Genomic DNA, 23,670 nt, shown 5'->3' on the forward strand with positions numbered 1-23,670 from the left:
AAGCCTGAGTAGGCTAGCCTGAGCTGGGCTACACGCTGCTGCCTTACATGGTGCTTGTGTGTTTGTACGTGTTTATCCATTGTAAACACCCTGCCTGGGCTTCTGCCTGGGGTGTGTGTACTGTGGTCACCCAGGTCATGCCACTGGCTGTACGTTGCGTCTCTTCTCTGTGTCTCGCTCTGCATGTTCACCTGTTTATTCCTTTGACAGACTGCTCTTGCTTCCAGTGGCGGGCTCTACTGTTTGAGCTCTGGATGCGATCCCAATGTAAATATCTGGCTGCATGGTGCCGTGTGCTGGGTTTGCAACTCTCTTCAGCTTTGCACTGTGCCTGTGAATCTCAGAGTACTGTACAGCACTCATTCTGTGGTGTGCATCCACTGTCAAATCACCTCTAAAGGATTCAGAGAAGCAAACAGAATGGGGTAGGCAGCAAGTGACGACAACATGATCGATCTAGCACAATCCACGTTCAAGAAACAGAATGTCCTCTCTCTCTCTCTCGCTTGCTGATTAAAGTTCAGTCAAGTGATGATGAAGGCAGAGCCCAGTGTGAATTCTACGAAGAACATTTCCAAATTGGAAATACAGAGAGAGACTATTCATTATATGTAATTCACGGACTCCTCACTGCTGCCTGTGCCCTGGTTTGGTGGTGCCTCACTGCAGGGCAGCTGTGAGGTTTGCCTGGATATTTCTGTCACTGTTCCATAAGGCAGCTGGTCGATGAACTCTTGCACCTGCCCAGCTCCCAGCCCGAAGACCAGCCCAGGGAGTAAGTGCTAATTTATTGCAGCAACATAACCTTGCTGGCTCAGTCACACTGATAACGCACATGTGTTCAGTGTAGCTCGGAGCCTGTAGCTCGGAGCCTCCTCATTGAGGGATTGTGCCATGTGTCCAGCCCAAACCCCATGCATTTGCTTCTTTGAAGATCGTGTGCCCATAACAGACCTTGCAGATGACACACAGTTTGTTTCAGATTAAACCAGGGAGGCTGCTGGAGACGGCCACATGTACTAATAACACTGGATTTCTTCCTGTTTAGTCTGCCCATAACTGAGCCCAGTGTAAACTTCCTGAGGATTGATTCTTCCTGCAGTGGCTGCTTAACATCGATTGTGATCCCAGTAGATTGATTCTTCCTGTTCCCATGAGCTTCCGATTTCTCCTGCACTAACTCCCTTCGCTTCTTCCCGTCAGTTCTTCCCGTTGAGGGCCTGGGCGCTGCACCCTGGTTCAGACCTGGTATCTCATTCCATGTTCTAGATTAAAGATCTGTTGCCATTGTGTGGAGGTGATCACACATTGGGGGAGACCCTGAGTCTGCCAGCACCAAGCTGTAAATTGTACTAGTGCAGTAAATCTATGATGCAAACCCCAGGGATTTCCTGTTACCACCTTGTAGTGAAAGGATTGCTGGTGTCCGCCTTGATACCCAGAGGCCCGAGGCCTGTTCCATGTCTGGCTCACGTCCATCGTTAGCCAAGAAAAGTACATTTGCTTCTCTCCACGTGATTGTCCTGCCCCTGGGTTAGGTTTAGTGAGGAGGACCACAGTTCACTTCCCACTTCACAGGTCAAAGGCAGTTCTACAGCCAATCAAAGGAGGGTATTAAGAGAAGGAAGTGGCATAATGGGAGTCTATTTGTTTATAGCACTCCCCACCGCCACTGCCCCGTCACAGCAAACGTTAACCAGATGTTAATTCCAGATACCTTTGTGGCCCAATCCAGGGGATTATGAAGTAGACACTGACTACTGCACTGTGAACCAGCCCACGATGTCAGCTTCTGCAACAAACCCACCTCTCCAAGCACTGAATGGTTATCACTCTCAATGACAAGGGAGAGAATATGTGCTGCACTCACACACTCACTCAGGCACAGCAGCTATTAAACTGCTAGAAAGGTTCATGGTGAAAGAACTATTCCCTGCTCTCCTTGCTGATCTTCCCCACTGCTCTCCCTGTTCCTCCACGCTCTCTCCTCCTCTCTTCTGCATTCTTTCTCTCCTTCATTCTTTCCTTTCTCTCCTCCCTTCTATCTCCTCTCTCTTTCTCTCCACACTCTCCTCAAATCTTTCTTGCTCTTCTCCCAAATCTCCTCTTTATTTCTCTCCGCTCTCTCCACTCCGCACTCTCTCCTCCACTCTCTCTTCTCCCCTCTCCCTCCTGATCTAAAATCAATAACACTGATGTTGACCTCACTGACTTGTTTTTAATAACTAAGCAGCAATTGTGGGGTAGCAACTTTTCCCCAAGACCTCTGTCTGATCCCTTTCCCATCACTGCTTCCCAGGAATCAGAGGATAGTTCACGTATTTCCATCAATTTTTTCCGTCTTTTCCGTGTGATGCGCCTGGTGAAGCTGCTGAGCCGAGGAGAAGGGGTGCGGACATTGCTGTGGACCTTCATTAAATCATTCCAGGTAAGATTGCTTTTGTTACTGTTAAAGATCCTGTGGGACTGTTGAAAAAGAGAAAGTTGTTTTTCCTAGTCTTGAGAAACAATGCTCCAGATAAATTAGACAGTCGCTTAATGGATGTTTGTGGGAAATCATGGACGCAAAATGATCGCTGTTGCCTATAAAACGGTCACTAAATTAGTCGAACATTACCTGCCTCTCTTCCATCTCTGGTCTGTTGCTCATTCTTCACTTTCAATGTCCTACCATCAGTACCTGTAGCTCAGTGGTTAGAACGCTCACCTTGCAAGTGGGACACCTGGGTTCAATTCCCGGCAGCGCGAAACCTTGGGCAAGTTTCCTTACTCCACACAGAGCCTAATAATAATCCCTCCAAAACAAAACAATAATAAATTGGTCATTTTCAACCCAGGACTGTATGTGGGACGCTGCTGTGCGCAATTGGCTGCCGCGTTTCGCCCACAAATATGCTGATCTTCGATCTTTGATCTTCCAAAATTCTCTGGATTCTGGAACGGTTCCCATTCATTGGAAGTTTGCAAATGTAACACCACTATTTAAGAAGGGTGGGAGAGAAAAGATGGGGAACTACAGACCAGTTAGTCTGACATCAGTGGGAGGAAAAATTCTTGAGTCCTTCATTAACGATGTCGTTATGGGATTCCTGGAAGACCATAAGACCATAACAAGATTAGGCGGAGTCAACACGGCTTTACAAAAGGGAAGTCACGCTTCACTAATCCTTTAGAGTTTTTTGAAGATATATCTGCAGGTTAGATAGGGGGGAACCAGTACATGTAGTATATTTAGATTTTAAAAAAGGCATTTGACAAAGTGCCACACAAAAGGCTATTGCACAAGGTTAAGGCCCACGGGATTAATGGGAACATATTAACATGGATTAAAGAGTGGCTAAAGGGAAGAAAACAGAGAGTAGGGATAAACGGGTCATTCTCGAATTGGCAGAATGTGACTAGTGGAGTGCCACAAAGATCAGTGCTCGGGCCTCAGCTATTTACAATTTACATCAATGATCTCGACGAGGACATTGAATGTAACGTATCTAAATTCACGGATGACACTAAACTCGGTGGGAGAGTGAGCTCTGAGGATGATGCAAAAAGATTGCGATGGGATATAGACAGGTGAGGGGAGTGGGCGAGTAGGTGGCAGATGGAATTTAATGTGGGGAAGTGTGAAGTTATTCACCTAGGTAGAAAAAATAGAAAAACAGATTATTTTCTAGAGGGGGAGAGATTAGATAGTGTTAGTGTTCAGAGGGATTTGGGTGTCCTTGTATACCTGTCTCAAAAAGTTAGTTTGCAGGTGCAGCAGCAACTAAGAAGGCGAACGGCAGTTAGCGTTCATTGCAAAAGGTTTAGAGTACAAGAGTAGGGAAGTCTTGCTGCAACTGTATAGGGCTTTGGTGAGACCGCACCGAGAGTATTGTGTGCAGTTTTGGTTTCCTTATTTAAAAAAGGACATACTTGCCCTCGAGGGGGTGCAGCGTAGATTCACTCAGTTAGTTCCTGGGATGAGGGGACTGACCTATGAGGAGAGGCTGAATAAACTAGTGCCGTATTCTCTATAGAAGTACAGAAGAATTAGGGGAGATCTTATTGAAACATATAAGATTCTTAAAGGGCTGATAAAGTAGTCACTGAGGGTCTGTTTCCCCGGTAGGAGAATCTATAACCAGGGGTCACAGTCTGAAAATTAAGGGTCAGCCTTTTAGAACAGAGTTGAGGAAACATTTCTTCACTCAGAGGGCAGTGACTTTATGGAATCCACTCCCCAAGAAGGCTGTAGATGTCAGTTCTTGAACATCTTCAAGGCTGAGACTGATAGATTTTTAAAAAACAGAGGGATTAGGGGATATGGCAATAGGGCAGGTAATTAGAGTTAGGTCTGAAGATCAGCCATGATCTTATCGAATGGCGGGGCAGCTCGAGGGGCCGAATGGCCTACTCCTGCTCCTAATTCTTATGTTCTTATGTTCAGTGTAAAATGTTGATACACTATTTCCAAACTGAGGGTCTGCATTCCCAACCACACCCAATTTACATTGCTGCAATGGTATCGGGCATCATTTTTGTCTGTAGAGTGTTTATACAAAATAACATTGGTTTAGCGAGATCCCAGTAAGGTTGCAACGAGCCAGGTAATATTAGATCCAGACTGTATCTCATTACTAATCTTATTTACTCTAGGCTTTACCATATGTGGCCTTGCTTATCGTGATGTTGTTCTTCATCTACGCTGTCATTGGGATGCAGGTAAGATTGATGTGTCATCTTCTTTCTGTGTGGATGGAGCCTGAGGAGCAGCTAGATATGCTAGGGCTCTTCAGCCTCAAAAAGAGACATCTCGGTGGAGATCTTATCCAGGTGCACAAAATGCTAAATGGGATTGAGAAAGTAAAGCCAGATATCTATGTCATCGAGATAGGCAGCAGTACAGGAGGGCACAGATTCAGGGATGTGATGTGTAATTTAGAACAGACACCAGGAAGTATTTCTTTATACAGAAGGTAATTAATGACAGAAGAAGTTACCAGGAAAGGTGGTTGAGGCCAGGACACTAGGCCTCACTAACAGCTTGATCCTGCATTAAGAGGCCTTGAAGGAGACAAGAGAGGGAGCAGCGTGAAGGGACTGTGGGCTGGAGTTCCAAAGATTGGGGCCAGAAAGGCTGATGGCCTGACCACCGAAAGGATGATTTGAAAGGATGTGATCAAATGGGCCATATCTCTCTTGTGACTTTGTTACATAAATATCTGAGGTATTGACTCCTTTACCTTCTGGTAAATAAAGCCGTTTCATTTTTGCAGCAGCAATTGAAATATGTCACTTTCTCATCAACATAAAAATCAAATCCATACATTTGAGCTCAATGATGTACTTTAGTAATTCAGTAACAAAGCTCTCCCTGATACACACATGGTTGTGTGGCTGCTGACTGCCCTCTCTCTGTGTATCTCTAAAGCTCTGCTTTGTTTTATCTGACAAATAGGTGTTCGGGAAGATCGCGAATGTGGACGGAGCGCAAATCAATCGCAACAATAACTTCCAGACCTTCCCGCAGGCTGTGTTGCTGCTCTTTAGGTACGTAAGGCGTTGGCATAGCCACAGTCTAGCCGCGCATGTCCTTGCCTTTAAAGTCCTACACAGCCTTGCTCCTCTTATCTCTATGACCTGCTAACTCCATATAAGACCTTTCTGCACCCTCTGCTCAGCAGGCTCCTCCCTGCTCCAGGATCCCTGCCTGGCTTGCCCAGCCCCACTATCGACAGTCGGGCCTTCAGCCTTCTATCCCCATGCTTTGGAACTCCATCCTACAGTACCTTCACCTCGCTCGCTTTCTTGCTTCCTTTAAGGTCTGTTTCAAGAGCCTCCTCTTCAACCATGCCTTTGGTCACCTCTACCATCCCTGCCCTCTACCCTCCTGATCCCAGCCCCCAGCTCAGGTCCAAATCCCTGGCAGTCTAGTGTGTGTAAATGTAATTTGTTAATGTTGGGCTGTGCTGAGTGAGTGACCTTAGCATTTGCCGTGTGACAGGTGTGCCACCGGGGAAGCCTGGCAGGAAATCATGCTAGCATGCCAGCCTGGCAAACTCTGCGACCCCGAGTCCGATTTTGAGCCGGGAGAGGAATATACCTGTGGAACCAACTTCAGCATCTTCTACTTCATCAGCTTCTACATGCTCTGCGCCTTCCTGGTAAGCCATCGGCCTACTCATGACCATCCACAGTCAGCCTCAGTACTTGTGACGTTGGGTAGAAACACCATGAGCAATGATTTAGTGTTCACCTGAACTGCTCCGCCTTGCTACCCCTTCCCCATCTTCAGATCGCGCCTGAAGACCTTCCTCTTCGTCGACCTACAGTCACCTCGCCACCCTCCCCTCTGGGCTCAGCATCGAGCTCTGCCACTGTCAGGCGCTACCCTCCATGAAGGGAGCTACATAAATGCAAGTTGTTGTTGTTGCTCTGACACTCTATATAAAACCCAGGTCAGTTACAATGCTAAATATTCACTGTATCTTAGCTATGAGGATTCAGAGAGTAGCCTTGGGTTATATACTGTACTTTTAATTAATATTTTGGTCAGTGATATTGTGAAACACAGAAAAAAGAGTGATGAATGGGAAATTGTAAATAGAGCACTACTCTAGTGCTCCGAGACGCTACACCACGTGAAGGGCACTGTATAAATGCAGAGTGCATTATAAAGAGGTTATTAATAGGCTGTAAATGGCATAGACGTCACAATGAGTAGTCAGCGTGAATTTAGAAGCAGTGGCTAATACCTCATGAATCTGACACATTCTGTATGGAATAACATTTCATAGTGAAAAATAATTCAACTGACTTTCAGAAAATGTTTGATAAAAGTTCTTCATCTGAGATGTTGAAAGAAAAGTTAAGAAACTTGAACAAGATATGAATGGGATCCAAAACAAGGCAACATATTAAAATTAGAGCTGGAATGAATTAGAGTTAGAAGTGAGATCAGAAAACATGCTTCACACAGAGGGCTGTAATAATGTTGATTAATTGGTATTATGAAAAGGGAGATAGACAGGTCCATGAAATGTAAAAATATTAAAGGTTTATGGAGAAAAGGCAGTCAAGTCAAGGTATCTTTGAAGCCAGAGCTTTAGCTTTAGACATGTGTTGTTGAGTAGAATAAGTCAGAATAAGTCCTACAGTCAAGGGCTGTAATGAGTGACCTGGAAGCCCAGGATCATGAGTCCTCGGGAGGAGGGTTCTTCTTAACAAACACTTGTGGAATCTGTTCACTTTTCCACGTCCTGCCAGAGATTCCTGAGCCATGGATGAAACACTGTCAGTAAGAAATGTGGACCCGGGTGGTGGTGTGGGTGGGATGGGATCGCAATCAGACTGAAGGGTATTTGATCCAGTACTAGACCATGATAGGAAGTTGCTTCCTCCCCACTCTGTTCCTGTTGGCTATTGCACAGGAAGCCCATCCCTATCTCCAAGAACTGAATTCTTCTTCTTACAGATCATCAACTTGTTTGTTGCTGTCATTATGGACAACTTTGACTATCTGACACGTGACTGGTCAATTCTGGGCCCCCACCACTTGGATGAGTTTAAGAGAATCTGGGCTGAATATGATCCTGAGGCAAAGTAAGTGAGAAGGCAGCACACAGGAGCACTCCCACTGGCTCTCTGTGTTTCTGACGATCATAGCTTAAGGACAATAAAATGAAACAGAAATGCAGGAGAATTCACTTTAATAAAGAGACGTGTGGATAAACTATTAGCGTAGGCAGTGGAACAAACTTCACAGAACTCTAAAGGGCAACCAGAATGAATGAAAGGATGGAGAGACTGAACTATGAAGAGCGATTAAGTAAACTGGGCGTGTTCGCACTGGAGAGAAGAAAAGGTTGAGGGTTGATACTGCTCAGTCTTTAAGATTCTAAAGGAACTGGGTAATGTAGACCATGATAAGCTGTTTTATCATGTCCAGGACAGTAGAACCATAACAACCTGCGATTGAAGGGAGGTAAATTCAGAATAAATCTGCGGAAACACTATTTCACTGAGCGAGTTGTAAAACTGTATGGGACATGCTCCCTAGGAAGACAGCGGAAGCAGAATGTGACGATTTTTTCAAAAGCAAATGAGATAGATTTCTGTTAGGAAATAATATCTTGAAGATACAGCGTCTAGTATGGGACATGATATGTGCAAGCTATTGCCAGGATGGTGGAAGGCAAACTGGATGGACCTTGGTCTTTTTTGTCTAGAAATTCTTATTTTTTTAAGCGCTCCGGGATGCTACCCTGCGTGAAGGGCGCTATATAAAAGCAAATTGTTGTTGTTTCAAAAAGAAACTGGATAAGTTTTTTGAAATTAAAAGCATCCTGGGTTATTACAGTGATGAACTCTTTGAGACATCCTGTGATGTGAAAGGCAGTATATCAAATGTAAGGATCATCATTATTATTACTGTAACTTGTGGTTACCATGTATATGTAGGCAAATAGCAGCAAATTTGAATATAGCAAAGTCCTACAAACAGTCATGAAATGAATGACCAATTTTATTGGGGCATTGTTGGCCAGGACACCAAGAGAAACTCCCTCCCAAATAGACATTGGGATGGATCGCTGCATTAGAGGTGCAAAAACTGACATTAATACAATAGTTCAAATGGCCTACTATTATGGTGTAGATTTCTATTGTTCTATAGATATTTGCGTGTGTCATTTCCTTTCCACTGAATGCACTGAGATTGTGCAGAGAAAGCAGTTCAATTCCCAATATAGTCCTTCTCTTGATGTCCATAGTTACCCTGCTCAACACCTTGTTTCTCCTCACAGAGGGAGAATCAAGCACCTGGATGTGGTTACACTCCTCCGACGCATTCAGCCACCCTTGGGGTTCGGCAAGTTCTGCCCACATCGGGTGGCTTGTAAGGTAAGGTCCATCCTGCATTTTATAACTGGAAACATTTTATCAAAGCTGTGCTGGTACACTGTGCAGATTGGAGGATTGGCTGCACTGACTTATAATGGGGGAGATATGGCTGGGATTGGGTAGAGTAACTACCAGATTCCATTAATGTATGTTCTGCACCATGTGACCTGTAAGCTAGGGTGACAATAACAATAATAAACCTTGCAATAATAAAATTTGATATAATGCCTTATCATGTTTTGAGACTCCTCAAAGAGTTTCATAGAATATACTGTGAAGTGAATTGACTATATATTTTGTGGGTGAAATATTTTGCAAAAAAGAAACAATTGAACTCCTCACAATTGCTGATACCGGCAGTTACTGGAGAAGAATGTTGGATCGATGGCTGTGTTTCTCTGATGAGTGTATCTGGTTTAGAGTATTATTGTTCTTGTTCAGTTTGTTGCTGAACTCAAGACAGGGTACATGTGGCCCCAGCACACACAAGATATCTAATCCAGGGACTGATCCCAGAAATCGGGGACATATGGTCACCCGACTGTAAAGTAGAGCACCACATGCATGGCAGATATCCTAAGACAGAACTTAAACAGTCCATTGAGTCAGACTCACTTTGTGGGCAAAAATTACATTACCATTACCAGTCATGAAAAACGTAGCTGTGAAGGTGTTTGTCTGCACTAGGATTTGAATGGAGGATAATGGCTTCTCTGAAACATATGTCTGTGCAACTCAGGATTGTATCTATTTGGCCAATTAACCTGACATTCAGGCAGGCAGGTGGACTGAACCTTCACACTTCCATTGCGATTGGTTAGGAATTTAAGAATGTTCTGCCATTCTGTGCGACTTCAAATTTTGAGGTTAAAAATATTCCTGTAAGGTTATTCGTGAGACTAGGTGGAATTTCAGGCAGACCTCGAGCTTGCAATCACAAATTGTTTTTCAAGCCTGTGATCGTTGTGTCTTCTTCTAACAGCGTCTCGTTGCTATGAACATGCCAATGAACAGCGATGGAACTGTGACGTTTAACGCCACCCTCTTCGCATTGGTTCGCACCGCACTTAAAATCAAAACAGAAGGTGAGAGCTCACAAAAATAAAAGGATGGGATAATAATAATCCTTGCATTTGATATAGTGCTTTTCACGTCGGGAGGACGTCCCAAAGCGCTTCACAGAACACACTGTAAAGTGAATTGACTGTATATTTGTGGGCGAACGCGGCAGCCAATTGCGCACAGCAATGTCCCACAAACAGTCGTAGATTGAAAATGACCAATTTATTATTGTTTTGGTTTTGGAGGATTATTATTAGGCTCTGTGTGGAGTAAGGAAACTTGCCCAAGGTTTCGCCCTCTGCCTGGAATTGAACTCAGGTCTCTCACTTGCAAAGCGAGTGCTCTAACCACTGAGCTACAGGACTCTACAGGATAAATGTGTCCTGCAATGACAGGCTTCACCAACTACACTGGAGTTTTATTATAACTCAGTACTCGGGGAACCCGAAAATCCAGTTCTTGTATTAAAAGAAAAATGGCCAACTTCCAGGTCATCACTGACATCACTTCCTGTTTGTTGGGCATGTCCAATTTTTATCATGCATATCAGTTATAAAATAACTGACTTTCTGGTCATTGGGTCACCCTTGTTTGTCTTTTGAGCTAAGTGGCTGACATCCAGATTATTGTCAGCAAATTGCAATTCTGAACAATATTAAGTTAAAAAGAATGGAGTTCAGTCCTGTGGGTAACAGGAAACATTCAGGTGAACCTTGAGGGCCGATGGAGGTTTTAAAATTGTAATATGTAAAGCAGTCTCACTGTTTTATTTGCAACTTTCATTTTGAGATTTGCAGTTTGTGAGAATCACAGCAAGACTTGCAGAGAGTAAATCTCGAATCGCAAGTCAGCAAAGTCCAGATAAACTAAACCAGGGGAACAGGCTTGATGGGCTGGCAGACATCCTCCTTAACCTTGTGCCTTAACCTTGTTACTTTATTCTCAACACAGGTAACTTTGAAAAGTCCAATGAAGAGCTGAGAGCTATCATTAAGAAAATCTGGAAACGGACAAGCATGAAACTTCTTGATCAAGTGATTCCTCCAATTGGAGGTGAGTGGGTTATATGATAGGGCGCAGGGATAACTATAGCATGGGTGCACAGAGCAGTGTGTCGATCAGCTTGCTAAATCCACACTTGCAATAAATTGTTGAATCATTTTAACCAAATGAAGATATAGTGAATGAGAAGCATGGATGGTCTTCTAATGGAGTTACAGTGTGCCTTGCAAACCAATAGAAAACTAGGTCCATTACATTCACTGCATTATTAAAAAATATAACAATTTAGTCATTCAATCCATGACTGTTTGTTGGAAACTGCTGTGTCCAATTGGTTGATGCAATTTGCCCGCAAAACATTCAGTCAATTCACTTTACAGTATATTCTGTGAAGCGCTTTGAGATGTCTCGAAGACGTGATAAGGCGCTATATCAAATGCAAGGATTATTATTATTATCCCTGGACACGTATCCGAGACTCTCTCCAGCAGGTACCAGCAGTAGGAGACTCCTGATCTGCAGAGAAAGGAAAAGCGCTGGGCTTCCTCCTCCTGTCTGATCTCCAGTTCCCATGCTGGAAGGTCAGACAAAGGAAGAGAGCAGGTTTGGGCTTGGTTGTGATGCTCCCATAAGCATAATCAAGCTAAGACTCACTGTCCATGATGATACAAGGCAACGGAGGGTGGTAGGCTTATGAAACTATACCCCAGCATAAATTCCAGATCCCAAGATTATAAATTATTAATTATTGTTTATTATTATTTAGAAATATAACCTTATCCTTCCAGAATGCCCACCTTATCATCTTGCTTTGATAAACTATTTATTATCAGTCCTGCAAGCTGGACTCCACCATACCCTCCCCCCATACCTCAACTTTTAACCACAGCTCCACTGCCCATCCAGCACTGGTAACGGGCTTTCAGACATCCTCCAAACATGAAAGGTTCTATATAGTTTTCATTGTATTGTATCCTACTGGCTAACCTGTTTCAGCTTTACTTTCTGATATCTGTGCTGTAACCCTCATTCAACAGCTTCAGGATAGAGAGCAAACAATGATCATCAGATCATTGGCTCTCTTGTGCAATTATTGACCAGGCCCTGGGAGGCCTTTGGAGCTCTGCAATTCATACTTTGTATGAACAAGTCAACAACAAATCACATTTATGCACTGCCTTTCACATTGAGAGGACGTCCCAAGGCACTGAACAGTTAAGGGTTTGCCCCTGAGCTAGGAGTTCGTATCAAGAGAGATGGAGGATGGGTTTGTGGGGGTGGTGGAAGTGTGGCCAAAGACACAGTCAAAGAGGAAGGTCTTCAGACCGGCCATGAAGGAGCTGAAGGAGAGAGCAAGGCAGAGGTATTCTGATTCGGGGGTCGAGTTCCAGAGGGTGGGGGCATCAAAGTCAGATAGAGACTGACACAGGCAGCCCCACACATGACAATGATAGAATCATAGAATTATGCAGCACAGAAGGAGGCCATTCGGACCATTGTGTCTGTGCTGCTCTTTGAAAAGAGCTTCCAAATCAACCCCACTGCCCCACTCTCTCCCCATAGCCCTGATCAACCCCACTCCCTCACTCTCTCCCCATAGCCCTGATCAACCCCACTCCCCCGCTCTCTCCCCATAGCCCTGATCAACCCCACACCCCCGCTCTCTCCCCATAGCCCTGATCCATCCCACACCCCCGCGCTCTCCCCATAGCCCTGATCAACCCCACTCCCTCACTCTCTCCCCATAGCCCTGATCAACCCCACTCCCTCACTCTCTCCCCATAGCCCTTATCAACCCCACTCCCCCGCTCTCTCCCCATAGCCCTGCAAACTTGTCCTCCCCAAATAATTATCTACTTCTCTCTTAAAAGTTGTTATCGAATCGGTTCCCACCGGCCTTTCAGGCAATGCATTCCAAATCCCAAAACTCACTGTGTGAAAACATTACCTCACCTCCCCTCTGTTTCTTTTAAGAACTATTTTAAGTCGGTGTCCTCGGGTTACCAGCCCTCCCGCCAGTGGAATTGTTCACCCTATCGAATCCCCTCATAATATTGAAAACTTCTATTAAGTCTTAACCTTCTCTGCTCCAAGGAGAATAATTCTCGCTTCTCTACCTCTCCTGATAACTGAAGCCCCTCATTCCTGGTACCATCCTGGTCAATCTCCTTTGCTCTCTCTCCAATGCCTCGACATCCTTCCTAAAGTGTGGGGCCCAGAACTGAACACAGTCTCCAGCTGAGGCCTAACCAGTGTTTTATAAAGGTAAAAATAAGCTACAGTGCTCCAATCCTTGCTTCTCACCTGGGATGATCGACAGCTGGAGACGTAAAGCAACTAAAACCTATGCTAACATTTTCTGTGCAGACGATGAGGTGACGGTTGGCAAATTCTACGCCACCTTCCTCATCCAAGACCATTTCCGAAAGTTTAAGAAACGTCAGGAAGAATATTATGGAATTTTACCATCAAAGAAGAATCCAAATCAAAATGAAATTGAGCTTCAGGTAAGAAGCGTTTAGAATATGAAACTACATGGGCGGTAATATGTGTGGTATGTGTGTATGTGATACATGGGTGTGGTATATGGGGGTGTGGTACATGGGTGTGGCATGTGGGGGTGGGGTAGAGGTGTGGAACATGTGTGGTAGAGGATGTAATGCAATAATTGGCTGTGCCAGGTTGATGAACATAGTGGGTTTCCTCTTCGACCATGCCATTGGTCACCCTCTTCCCCTCTCCTCCCCTCTGACCCCAGCTCAGGTCTGAAATGCTATCACTGTCCAATGCTTTGGGACGTCCTCCCCACCTGAAAGACGCTATACAAATGTAATCTTGTTGTTGTTGCTTGGTGTTTAGGGAACAGTGCAGTAACTGGCATTAGTTTGGTAGCTGGTATAAAAAGATAATCGGTACCTGGGATGATAGACAGTCTGTATGTGTGGGGGGGAGATGGGGGGTGGGTGGTTATGTGTGTTTGTGTATGTTTGGGGGGGTATGTGTGTGGGGGGTGTGTGAGGGGTATGTGAGTGTGTGGGGGGATATGTGTATGCGGGTATGTGTGTATATGTGGGAGGGGTGTGTGTATGTGGGTTTGTGTGTGGGTGGTGTATGTATGTGGGTGCGTGTGGGGGTGGTGGTATGTGTGTGTATGTATGAAGGTGTGTGTGTGGGGAGGGGGTGGGTATGTGTGTATGTGTGAAGGTGTGTGTGTGTGTGGGGTGGGTATGTGTGTGTATATATGAAGGTATGTGTGGAGATGAGCAAAGGGTGTCAAGCAGGGAAAGGAAGCCCAGGGATTGTGAACTGGTGAATAGTACTAATAGCTCAAAGTCAGAATTAAAGGTGAAAAAAGATCGATGAGTTAAATGCACAAATAGAAACAAACGGGTATGATCTGGAAGCCATCACCGAGACACGGTTACAGGGAGATCAAGGGTGGGAGCTAAATATTCCAGGGTACGTGGTGTATAGGAAAGATAGGCAATGTGGTAAACGAGGGGGAGGGTGGCCCTGATAATAAGGGATGGGATAAAAAGAGGAAAGATTTTAAATCAGAAAAGCAGGAAGTAGAGTCAGTATGGGTAGAGGTACGTAACAACAAGGGGCAGAAACCTCGAGTGGGAGTATATAGACCCCCGAACAGCAGTCACAGTATCTCTCAAGGTATAAATCAGGAAATTAGCAGAGCATATAGTAAAGGAAAATCATTAATTGTGGGTGATTTTAACCTGCACAACCAAATTGGGAAAAATATGATAGAGGAAGAGGTTATAGAATGTATTAGGGATAATTATCTGGATCAGTTTGCCGAGGAGCCAACCAGGGAACAGGCAACATTAGACCTTGTTTTGTACAATGAAGCAGAGCTGATCAGCAAACTGGAAATTAAGGCTCCTCTCGGGCAACGTGATCATAATATGATGGAATTTAGCATTAAGTTAGAGAGAAAAGTAGTTAAGTCCGAAGCAAAGGTTTTAAATTTAAGTAGAGCCAACTTTGCTGGTATGAGAGAGGATTTAGCCAAAATAAACTGGGAAATTAGACTTAAGGATTTGACAGTAGACCAGCAATGGCAGACGTTTAAGGAGATAGTGCAAAATTCCCAGCGAGCACGTATTCCTTTGAGGAATAAGAATGCCACGGGAAAGGTGGCCCAACCGTGGCTAACTAGAGCAGTTAGGGAAAGTATAAAGTTAAAGGAAGAAGCCTATAAAACAGCTAAGATGAGTAGTAAACCCGAGGATTGGGAGAACTTTAGGGATCAACAAAGGAGAACCAAAAAAGTGATTAAGAGGGAGAAAATGGAATATGAGGGCAAACTAGCGAAGAACATAAAGACAGACTGTAAGAGTTTTTATAAATATATAAAGAGGAAGAGGCTGTCAAAGGTAAATGTGGGTCCGTTACAGGCAGAGACGGGGGGAATTATAGTAGGGGACAAAGACACAGCAGAGTCATTAAACAAGTACTTTGCTACTGTCTTCACCTTAGAAGACACTGAAAACCTACCAAGAATAGAGGGGAACCAAGAAGACAATGTTAGCGAGCAACTTGGAGGAATTAATATTAGTAAAGAAATGGTTTTAGGTAAATTATCAGGTCTTAAAACTGATAAATCCCTGGACCTGATGGCCTACATCCGAGGGTTTATAAAGAGGGGGCTACTGAGATAGTGGATGGTTTGTCTTTGATCTTCCAAAATTCTCTGGATTCTGGAACGGTTCCCATTGATTGGAAGATTACAAACGTGACACCACTATTTAAGAAGAGTGGGAGAGAAAAGATGGGGAACTATAGACCAGTTAGTCTGACATCAGTGGGAGGGAAAATTCTTGAGTCCTTAATTAAAGATGTCGTTATGGGATTCCTGGAAGACCATAACAAGATTAGGCAGAGTCAACATGGCTTTACAAAAGGGAAGTCACGCTTAACTAATCTTTTAGAGTTTTTTGAAGATGTATCTGCAGGTTAGATAGGGGGGAACCAGTAAATGTAGTATATTTAGATCTTAAGAAGGCATTTGACAAAGTGCCACACAAAAGGCTATTGCACAAGGTTAAGGCCCACGGGATTAATGGGAACATATTAGCATGGATTGAAGAGTGGCTAACGGGTAGAAAACAGAGAGTAGGGATAAACGGGTCATTCTCGAATTGGCAGGATGTGACTAGTGGAGTGCCACAAGGATCAGTGCTCGGGCCTCAGCTATTTACAAATTACATCAATTATCTCGACGAGGACATTGAATGTAACGTATCTAAATTCCCGGATGACACTAAACTCGGTGGGAGAGTAAGCTCTGAGGATGATGCAAAAAGATTGCAACGGGATATAGACAGGCGAGGGGAGTGGGCGAGTAGGTGGCAGATGGAATTTAATGTGGGGAAGTTATTCACCGAGGTAGAAAAAATAGAAAAACAGATTATTTTCTAGAGGGGGAGAGATTAGATAGTGTTAGTGTTCAGAGGGATTTGGGTGTCCTTGTACACCAGTCCCAAAAAGTTAGTTTGCAGGTGCAGCAGCAACTAAGAAGGCGAACGGCAGTTAGCGTTCATTGCAAAAGGTTTAGAGTACAAGAGTAGGGAAGTCTCGCTGCAACTGTATAGGGCTTTGGTGAGACCGCACCGAGAGTATTGTGTGCAGTTTTGGTCCTTATTTACAAAAGGACATACTTGCCCTCGAGGGGGTGCAGCGTAGATTCACTCGGTTAGTGCCTGGGATGAGGGGACTGACCTATGAGGAGAGGCTGAATAAACTAAGGCTGTATTCTCTATAGAGTACAGAAGAATTAGCGGAGATCTTATTGAAACATATAAGATTCTTAAAGGGCTGATAAAGTAGACACTGAGGGTCTGTTTTCCCGGTGGGAGAATCTATAACCGGGGGTCACAGTCTGAAAATTATGGGTCAGCCTTTTAGAACAGAGTTGAGGAAACACTTCTGCACTCAGAGGGCAGTGACTTTATGGAATTTATGGAATTCACTCCCCCAGAAGGCTGTAGATGTCAGTCCTTGAATCTTCAAGGCTGAGACTGATAGATTTTTAAAAAACAGAGGGATTGGGGGATATGGGGAGAGGGCAGGTAATTAGAGTAATTAGAGTTAGGTCAGAAGATCAGCCAATGGCGGGGCAGCTCGAGGGGCCGAATGGCCTACTCCTGCTCCTAATTCTTATGTCCTTATGAGCATGTGTGTGGGGTGGGGGGTGGGTATGTGTGTGTATGTGGAAAATTCTTCAAATCAATCTTGATTTGGAAGCTGGGCTTGTTTTACAATCTGCGGGTAGGACGGCTAAATGCAACGATGTTGTGATAGAGACCCAGAAACAGGTATCTCTTCGTCTCTCACCAAACCTCACGTTTAGTTGGACATGAAAGGAGTTGAAGAAGAGTGCGTGTGTTTGTGTTTGTGTGTGTGTGTGCACGTGCAGGCTGGGGAGGAGAATATGATCATAATAAACAAAAATACAGTCAGACACCATCATTGGTTATCATTGGCCTTGGTGGAGGGGGAGTGAGCGGAGGCCATGCTAGTGAAAACTATTGCTAGGGTCTGCATGTTTATGAATGTGGTAATACTGAATGTTCTCTCCATCCATAATTCTTAATATGTTGTCTCCACGTAAATGTATGCCCCCCCCCATCACACACACACACCAGCACTGCGCTGGAATGCCGGCCTACACAACATGTTTGTACTTGATTTCGAAGTCCTCACATGGGGCTTGAACAACTATCTTTTGTCTAAGAGGTGAAAGCTGCGTCAGGTCACCTCTCAACCTTTTATGTGGATGTGGAGTCCTGTAGCTCAGTGGTTAGAGCACTCGCTTTGCAAGTGAGAGACCTGGGTTCGATTCCCGGCAGAGTGAAACCTTGGGCAAGTTTCCTTACTCCACACGACTGAAAATAATCCCTCAAAAAAACAACAATAAATTGGTCATTTCAATCCACGACTGTTTGTGGGGAAACTGCTGTACACAATTGGCTGCCACATTTTGCCCACAAATATAGTCAATTCACTTTACTGTCCATTCTGTGAAGCGCTTTGAGACGTCTATATCAAATGCAAGGATTATTATTATTATTTATTGTTCTAGTGAATGCGATGATGTCTGTTCACTGTGTGCGGTTGTGAGCTCAATGATATGAATGGCCTTTCTATGCTTCACACTTTCTTACGGTCTCTGTGTTGCTGCTAGGCTGGTTTGCGCAGCATTGAAGAGGAAGCTGCCAATGAGCTTCATCGCACGATATCTGGAGAGCTGCCTGTTGAGGATGAAGAGGGAGCAATGGAAGAGGGTGGAGTGGAGGATGCCATCTTTAGAGTGGGTATCTCTCAGTCACTGATTACATGAACTACATGTTTCAGCCTAGCTCAATGGTAGTGTTCTCGCCTCTGAAACAGAAGGTTGTGGGTTCAAGCACCATGTCTGCAGTCTGTCTATGATTACAGTGGTGAGACATCACCTTGTTGACGAGTATCAACAAGATAATAATAATCCCTCCAAAAAAACCAAAAAACAATAATAAAAAAAAAATTGGGTCATTTTCAATCTACGACTGTTTGTGGGACATTGCTGTGCGCAATTGGCTGCCGCGTTCGCCCACAAATATACAGTCAATTCACTTTACAGTGTGTTCTGTGAAGCGCTTTGGGACGTCCTCCCGACGTGAAAAGCGCTATATCAAATGCAAGGATTATTATTATTATGCCGGGACTTGAACTCGTATAACCTAAGCTGACACTCCAGTGCAGAGTTAGGAGGGATGTTGCATTGTCGGAGGTGCCGTCCTTCAGATGAGATGTAAAAAGGAGGTCCTGTCTGCCCATTCAGTTGGACGTTAAAGATCCCATGGCACTATTGAACAACAATAACTTGCATTTATATGGAGCCCCTCATGCACGGTAATCTCAGAGCACTTATTCGAAAAGAGAAGGGAGTTTCTCTCTCCTAGGTACCTGGCCAACAATCCCCCAAATAAAATTGGTTGCTCACGCCATGGAGTAATTACTCTATTTCACAATTCCTACGAAGCGCTTTGAGATGTCTTTCTGACGTGATAAGGCAAGGATTATTATTAGGATCACGTACCCCTCATTTAATTCCCAGTTACTCTTTTAATTTGGTATATGGACCTCCCGCAGCAATGCTGACTGTGGCTTCACTGCGTATCTCAGCCTGTCTGTCTGTCAAACATGTCTTACAGAGGTCGGGAGGTCTGTTCGGTGTCCACATGGATCAGTTCCCAATGGACAGGAGTGGCTCCTATCAGCAGCAAATCACAAGTCAGCGGCCGTTGCAGTTCAGCATGTCGGACGGGGGAGGGGAGGAGGTGGAGGCTCCACACGAGAGGCCCAGTGATTCCCCCTTCACTCCCAGTGAATTCTTCCCCTCCGCCCCAAACTCCAACACCAACAATGCCAACAATATTGCTCTGGCCAGGTAATACTGCTCAAGGGGCAACCAGCAGGTAAAACGCTCTGACCAGGTAACCAGGTGTCCTATAGCTCTTAGAACACTCGTCTCACAAGCGAGAGACCTGGGTTTGATTCCCGGCCAGGGTGAAATCTTGGGCAAGTTTCCTCACTCCACACGCCTGATAATAATCCCTCAAGAAAACAATCGGTCACTTCATTCCACCACTGTTTGTGGGACTCTGCTGTTAGCAATTGGCTGCTGCATTTTGCCCACAAATAATAATAATAATAATAATAATCCTTGCATTTGATATAGCGCTTTTCACGTCGGGAGGACGTCCCAAAGCGCTTCACAGAACACACTGTAAAGTGAGTTGACTGTATATTTGTGGGTGAACGCGGCAGCTAATTGCGCACAGCAATGTCTTCTTCTAACAGCGTCTCGTTGCTATGAACATGCCAATGAACAGCGATGGAACTGTGACGTTTAACGCCACCCTCTTCGCATTGGTTCGCACCGCACTTAAAATCAAAACAGAAGGTGAGAGCTCACAAAAATAAAAGGATGGGATAATAATAATCCTTGCATTTGATATAGTGCTTTTCACGTCGGGAGGACGTCCCAAAGCGCTTCACAGAACACACTGTAAAGTGAATTGACTGTATATTTGTGGGCGAACGCGGCAGCCAATTGCGCACAGCAATGTCCCACAAACAGTCGTAGATTGAAAATGACCAATTTATTATTGTTTTGTTTTGGAGGGATTATTATTAGGCTCTGTGTGGAGTAAGGAAACTTGCCCGAGGTTTCGCCCTCTGCCTGGAATTGAACTCAGGTCTCTCGCTTGCAAAGCGAATGCTCTAACCACTGAGCTACAGGACTCCACAAATATACAGTCAATTCACTTTACAGCATATCCTGTGAAGCACTTTGAGACGTCGAGAAGGCGTAAAAAGCGCTATATCAAATGTAAGGATGATTATTATTGTTATAACCAACCCTCTGACCAGGTAACTCACCAAGCTCCAAAGAAGAACTTCTCTTAGTTGAAAGTGTCAGATGACATCCAGTTCAGATCGCGCCTGAAGACCTTCCACTTTGACTGTGCCTGCAGTCACCTCCTCTCACCCCTTGGCTCGGGTTGTGCTCCGCTACTGTTTAGAGCTCCGAGATGCTGCACTGCGTGATGGGTGCTGTTTAAATGCAAGTTGGCGGGCGGGCCTTCTGCCACTCTGCCCCGACCCTCTGGAACTCCATCCTGCTGTCCCTCCGCCTCATCCCCTCCCTCGCCACCATCAAGATCCATCTCAAGACCCTCCTCTTCGACTGTGTTTTCGGTCTCTCTGCTACCTCCCCTGCCCTCCACCCTCCCCCACCCCCAGCTCAGGTCCGTAACTCTGTCTGTCCAGCTGACGTCCTCCTACTGTGAAAGACGCTACACACCTGTAATTTTGTTGTTGTTGCTGTTGTTGTTATTGAAGGTTCCAGCAACCCTCCCCTTGTTCGGCACTCATTTCCACAGCTCCCACCTCCCCCCCATCCCACCTCCTCCCTATGCCTCACCGCCCCTCCACATACACACATGCCCTTCCCCCACCTTTGCTAGTTGCTTTGGCCAAATCCACAGCCCGAGAACTGAGGAACGGCTGTGACTGTGTGTTGCAGGGTTTACTATGAAGATGAATTCAGTGAGGATCTTGCAGCCCAGATGCCTGCAGGAGAAGAGGAAGGTGGATTTGTAAGTGTCAGACTGCATCCAGCACCTGGATCAGGTCAGTAACACACCTTTGTCTTTATATATATATATATATATAGACCTGTTCCGCTCTATAAATGGAATCTTGTTGTTGTTGTTGTTGTTATTTGATGAGGTAGTATTCACTTTCCCCACTGGATTATGAGAGGCAAGCCTGTCACCTATTACTGCATGTTGGTGACTCTGTGTAGTACACAGACACTGATAGTGGTCTTGGCTCTGGATCAGACAGTGGAGGGCTCAAGCCCCATATCAGGACTGAGGCGGAGGGCTGGGGGAACGCTGTAGTGGACTAACCTGAGGCCCCATCTGCCTGTTCAGACATATGTTAAAGATCCTTTTACACCACAAGAAAATGGGAGAGATTATCTCCCCATGTCCTGACCAACAATCCTCCAGACAAATACCTCAAAACGTACCTAAAGCACATCTCAAGATGTATATCTTTGACCGTGCTTTCGGTCCTCTGTTCCTCCCCCAATCCCCCCGCCCCTCGGTCTCCCCAGCTCAGGTCCAGCTTTGTCAAATGCTTTCACACACCCGTCTGTGACAAAAGACGCTGTAGATTGTATTGTATTATTCACCTATTGGCTATTTGTAGGGCCTCACTGTATAAAACATGGCCGCCATATTTGTCTTCTCAACATTTCACAGTAATTGCTGTAAAGCCCTTAGATAAGGGATATCAAACCAGAAAAAAAGACTTCTCCCTAATATCTCATTACTCACCGGTGACCTAACAATAATCTTTGCATTTGATATAGCACCTTATCACTTCGTTGAGACATCTCAAAGCACTTTACAGGATATACTGTAGATTAACCGTGTATTTTGTGGGTGAAACAAAATATTTTGTTACCTCTAACTGTTATAGCGAGGAAACAGCCCAATCAACTGAACAGACGCCTTCCCCGGAGGTCGGAGGTCAGAGAGCCTAAACGAGAGATCTCAGTGACCCCAGTCCCGGACCCCAGCCAGCAGGTAAAAGGAAGGTTATTGGAGAAGATTTCTGTCAGGAGGTGACCAGTGACCATTCACTATGTTAATACCCAGATGAAAAGTTGGGAATCAAGCCGTTTGCAGTGTCACTGACACCCACCTCATAGTCCCGTCACCTCTCTCCCTCCGTTGCCTCCATCAAGGCAAGTCTCAAGACCTTCCTCTTCGACTGCACCCTCCTACCCTCCTTTGATCCCAACTCCCGGCTTGGGTCCAAATCCCTGAATGTCCAGCGCCTTGGAACGTCCGAACGTGAAAGTCGCTGTGTAAATGTAATTTGTTGTTGTTGCTGGTTGTACTGCAATCTGTAACGAGTTGTGTATCTCATTTCTAGACAGAACAGAGTGAGCGACCACAGCCCCACAGCCATTGGCTACGTCCTACAGCAGGTAATGCCACACACTCCCTGTTAGAGCATGATCACTGCACATGACAGTTACCTACCACACACGTATCAGGCAGCTATATATTGTACACATGTGTACCGCAGCTGCACACCACACACATCTATATGGCAGCCACACACTACACACATGTACATGGCATACAAATGCTTGTGTATTGTGCACGGCTGCTTTGTAGCATGTTAACCTGTGTAAATAAATGTCTAAATAAACAGCGACTGGGTACAGCTCCCCAGTGACTAACCCCCACCCTATAGAGCAACTTCAGTAACTCCATACAGTTACACAATTAGTGAGCCTGACATGGCAGTGCTGGTGATTTTAATCATAATAATACCTGAATTTGATAAAGTGCCCTATTCATGTTGTCGAGACATCTGAAAGAGCTTCAAGTAAGATCAGGAGGCAGTTTTTCACGCAAAGGGTAATGGAAATCTGGAACTCTCTCCCAAAAGGCTGCGGATGCTGGATCAACTCACATTTTTAAGACTGAGATATATATTTGTTAGGTCAGGGTATTATTTAAGGGATATAGCGAGTTGAGGAACAGATCAGCCATGATTTTATAGCATGGCAGAACAGGCTTGAGCGGCTGAATGGTCTATTCCTGTTCCTATGTTTGTGGACAAAACGTGGCAGCCAATTGTGCACAGCGTCCCACAAAAAGTGACCACATTGTTTTACGCACTCCTCTTCCCGCTTGTGAAGCTGCTGGTTTGCCGAGGGCGAGAGCCGCTGACCGGAGACCCTCGAGACCCCCGCTTCCTGGTGGAGATGGTGGAGGTGTGCGACACAGAGTTGAGCCAATGGGAGAGTGCGGAAGCCAACCCGCGACACAGCAGCTCTGTAGCCCCATCCCAGCTGCTGGCGGCCATGTCACCGAACTGCTGCCCTGACACCCAGCCAGAGCCTGGCCGGCACATCGCCTGAGCCCCGTGTGGGGAGAGAGCTGCACAGCAGCACAGACTCGCTCCCTGATTCTCCCACCAACATGAGGGAGCGAGTGACCGCAACACAGACGATCCCCCAGAGCGCGGACATCCCCTCTCACCCCCTCCCCCTCCCCAGCGGCCGGGCTCCCTGAAGGCATTTTCGAACCCAATGTTTGTACAGTGTGATTCATTAAACTGCTCAGCGTGAAACCA

The 23,670-nt window shown here is 45.3% G+C and overlaps 1 protein-coding gene across 3 annotated transcripts in view; it reads left to right on the plus strand.

Moving 5' to 3' along the window:
- LOC103190861 (voltage-dependent L-type calcium channel subunit alpha-1S-like) overlaps positions 1–23,670 on the plus strand; it is a 91,153-nt gene extending 67,483 nt beyond the window's left edge. For 2 of the 3 annotated variants that reach the window (XM_042342025.1, XM_042342026.1), the window contains 15 exons: positions 2,300–2,428; positions 4,636–4,701; positions 5,438–5,529; positions 5,984–6,143; positions 7,454–7,581; positions 8,784–8,880; positions 9,863–9,965; positions 10,894–10,995; positions 13,312–13,451; positions 18,146–18,271; positions 19,155–19,390; positions 21,032–21,138; positions 21,997–22,103; positions 22,456–22,510; positions 23,234–23,670. In XM_042342025.1, the coding sequence (XP_042197959.1) occupies positions 2,300–2,428; positions 4,636–4,701; positions 5,438–5,529; positions 5,984–6,143; positions 7,454–7,581; positions 8,784–8,880; positions 9,863–9,965; positions 10,894–10,995; positions 13,312–13,451; positions 18,146–18,271; positions 19,155–19,390; positions 21,032–21,138; positions 21,997–22,103; positions 22,456–22,510; positions 23,234–23,421 (1,836 nt within the window). In that variant the 3' untranslated portion in view covers positions 23,422–23,670. Of the gene's footprint in view, positions 1–210; positions 268–2,299; positions 2,429–4,635; positions 4,702–5,437; positions 5,530–5,983; positions 6,144–7,453; positions 7,582–8,783; positions 8,881–9,862; positions 9,966–10,893; positions 10,996–13,311; positions 13,452–18,145; positions 18,272–19,154; positions 19,391–21,031; positions 21,139–21,996; positions 22,104–22,455; positions 22,511–23,233 lie in introns of all 3 variants that reach the window. The other variant, XM_042342024.1, reaches the window with a different exon arrangement.

This window comes from Callorhinchus milii, unplaced genomic scaffold (assembly GCF_018977255.1).
Source record: "Callorhinchus milii isolate IMCB2004 unplaced genomic scaffold, IMCB_Cmil_1.0 Scaffold19, whole genome shotgun sequence".
Lineage (NCBI taxonomy): Eukaryota > Metazoa > Chordata > Chondrichthyes > Chimaeriformes > Callorhinchidae > Callorhinchus > Callorhinchus milii.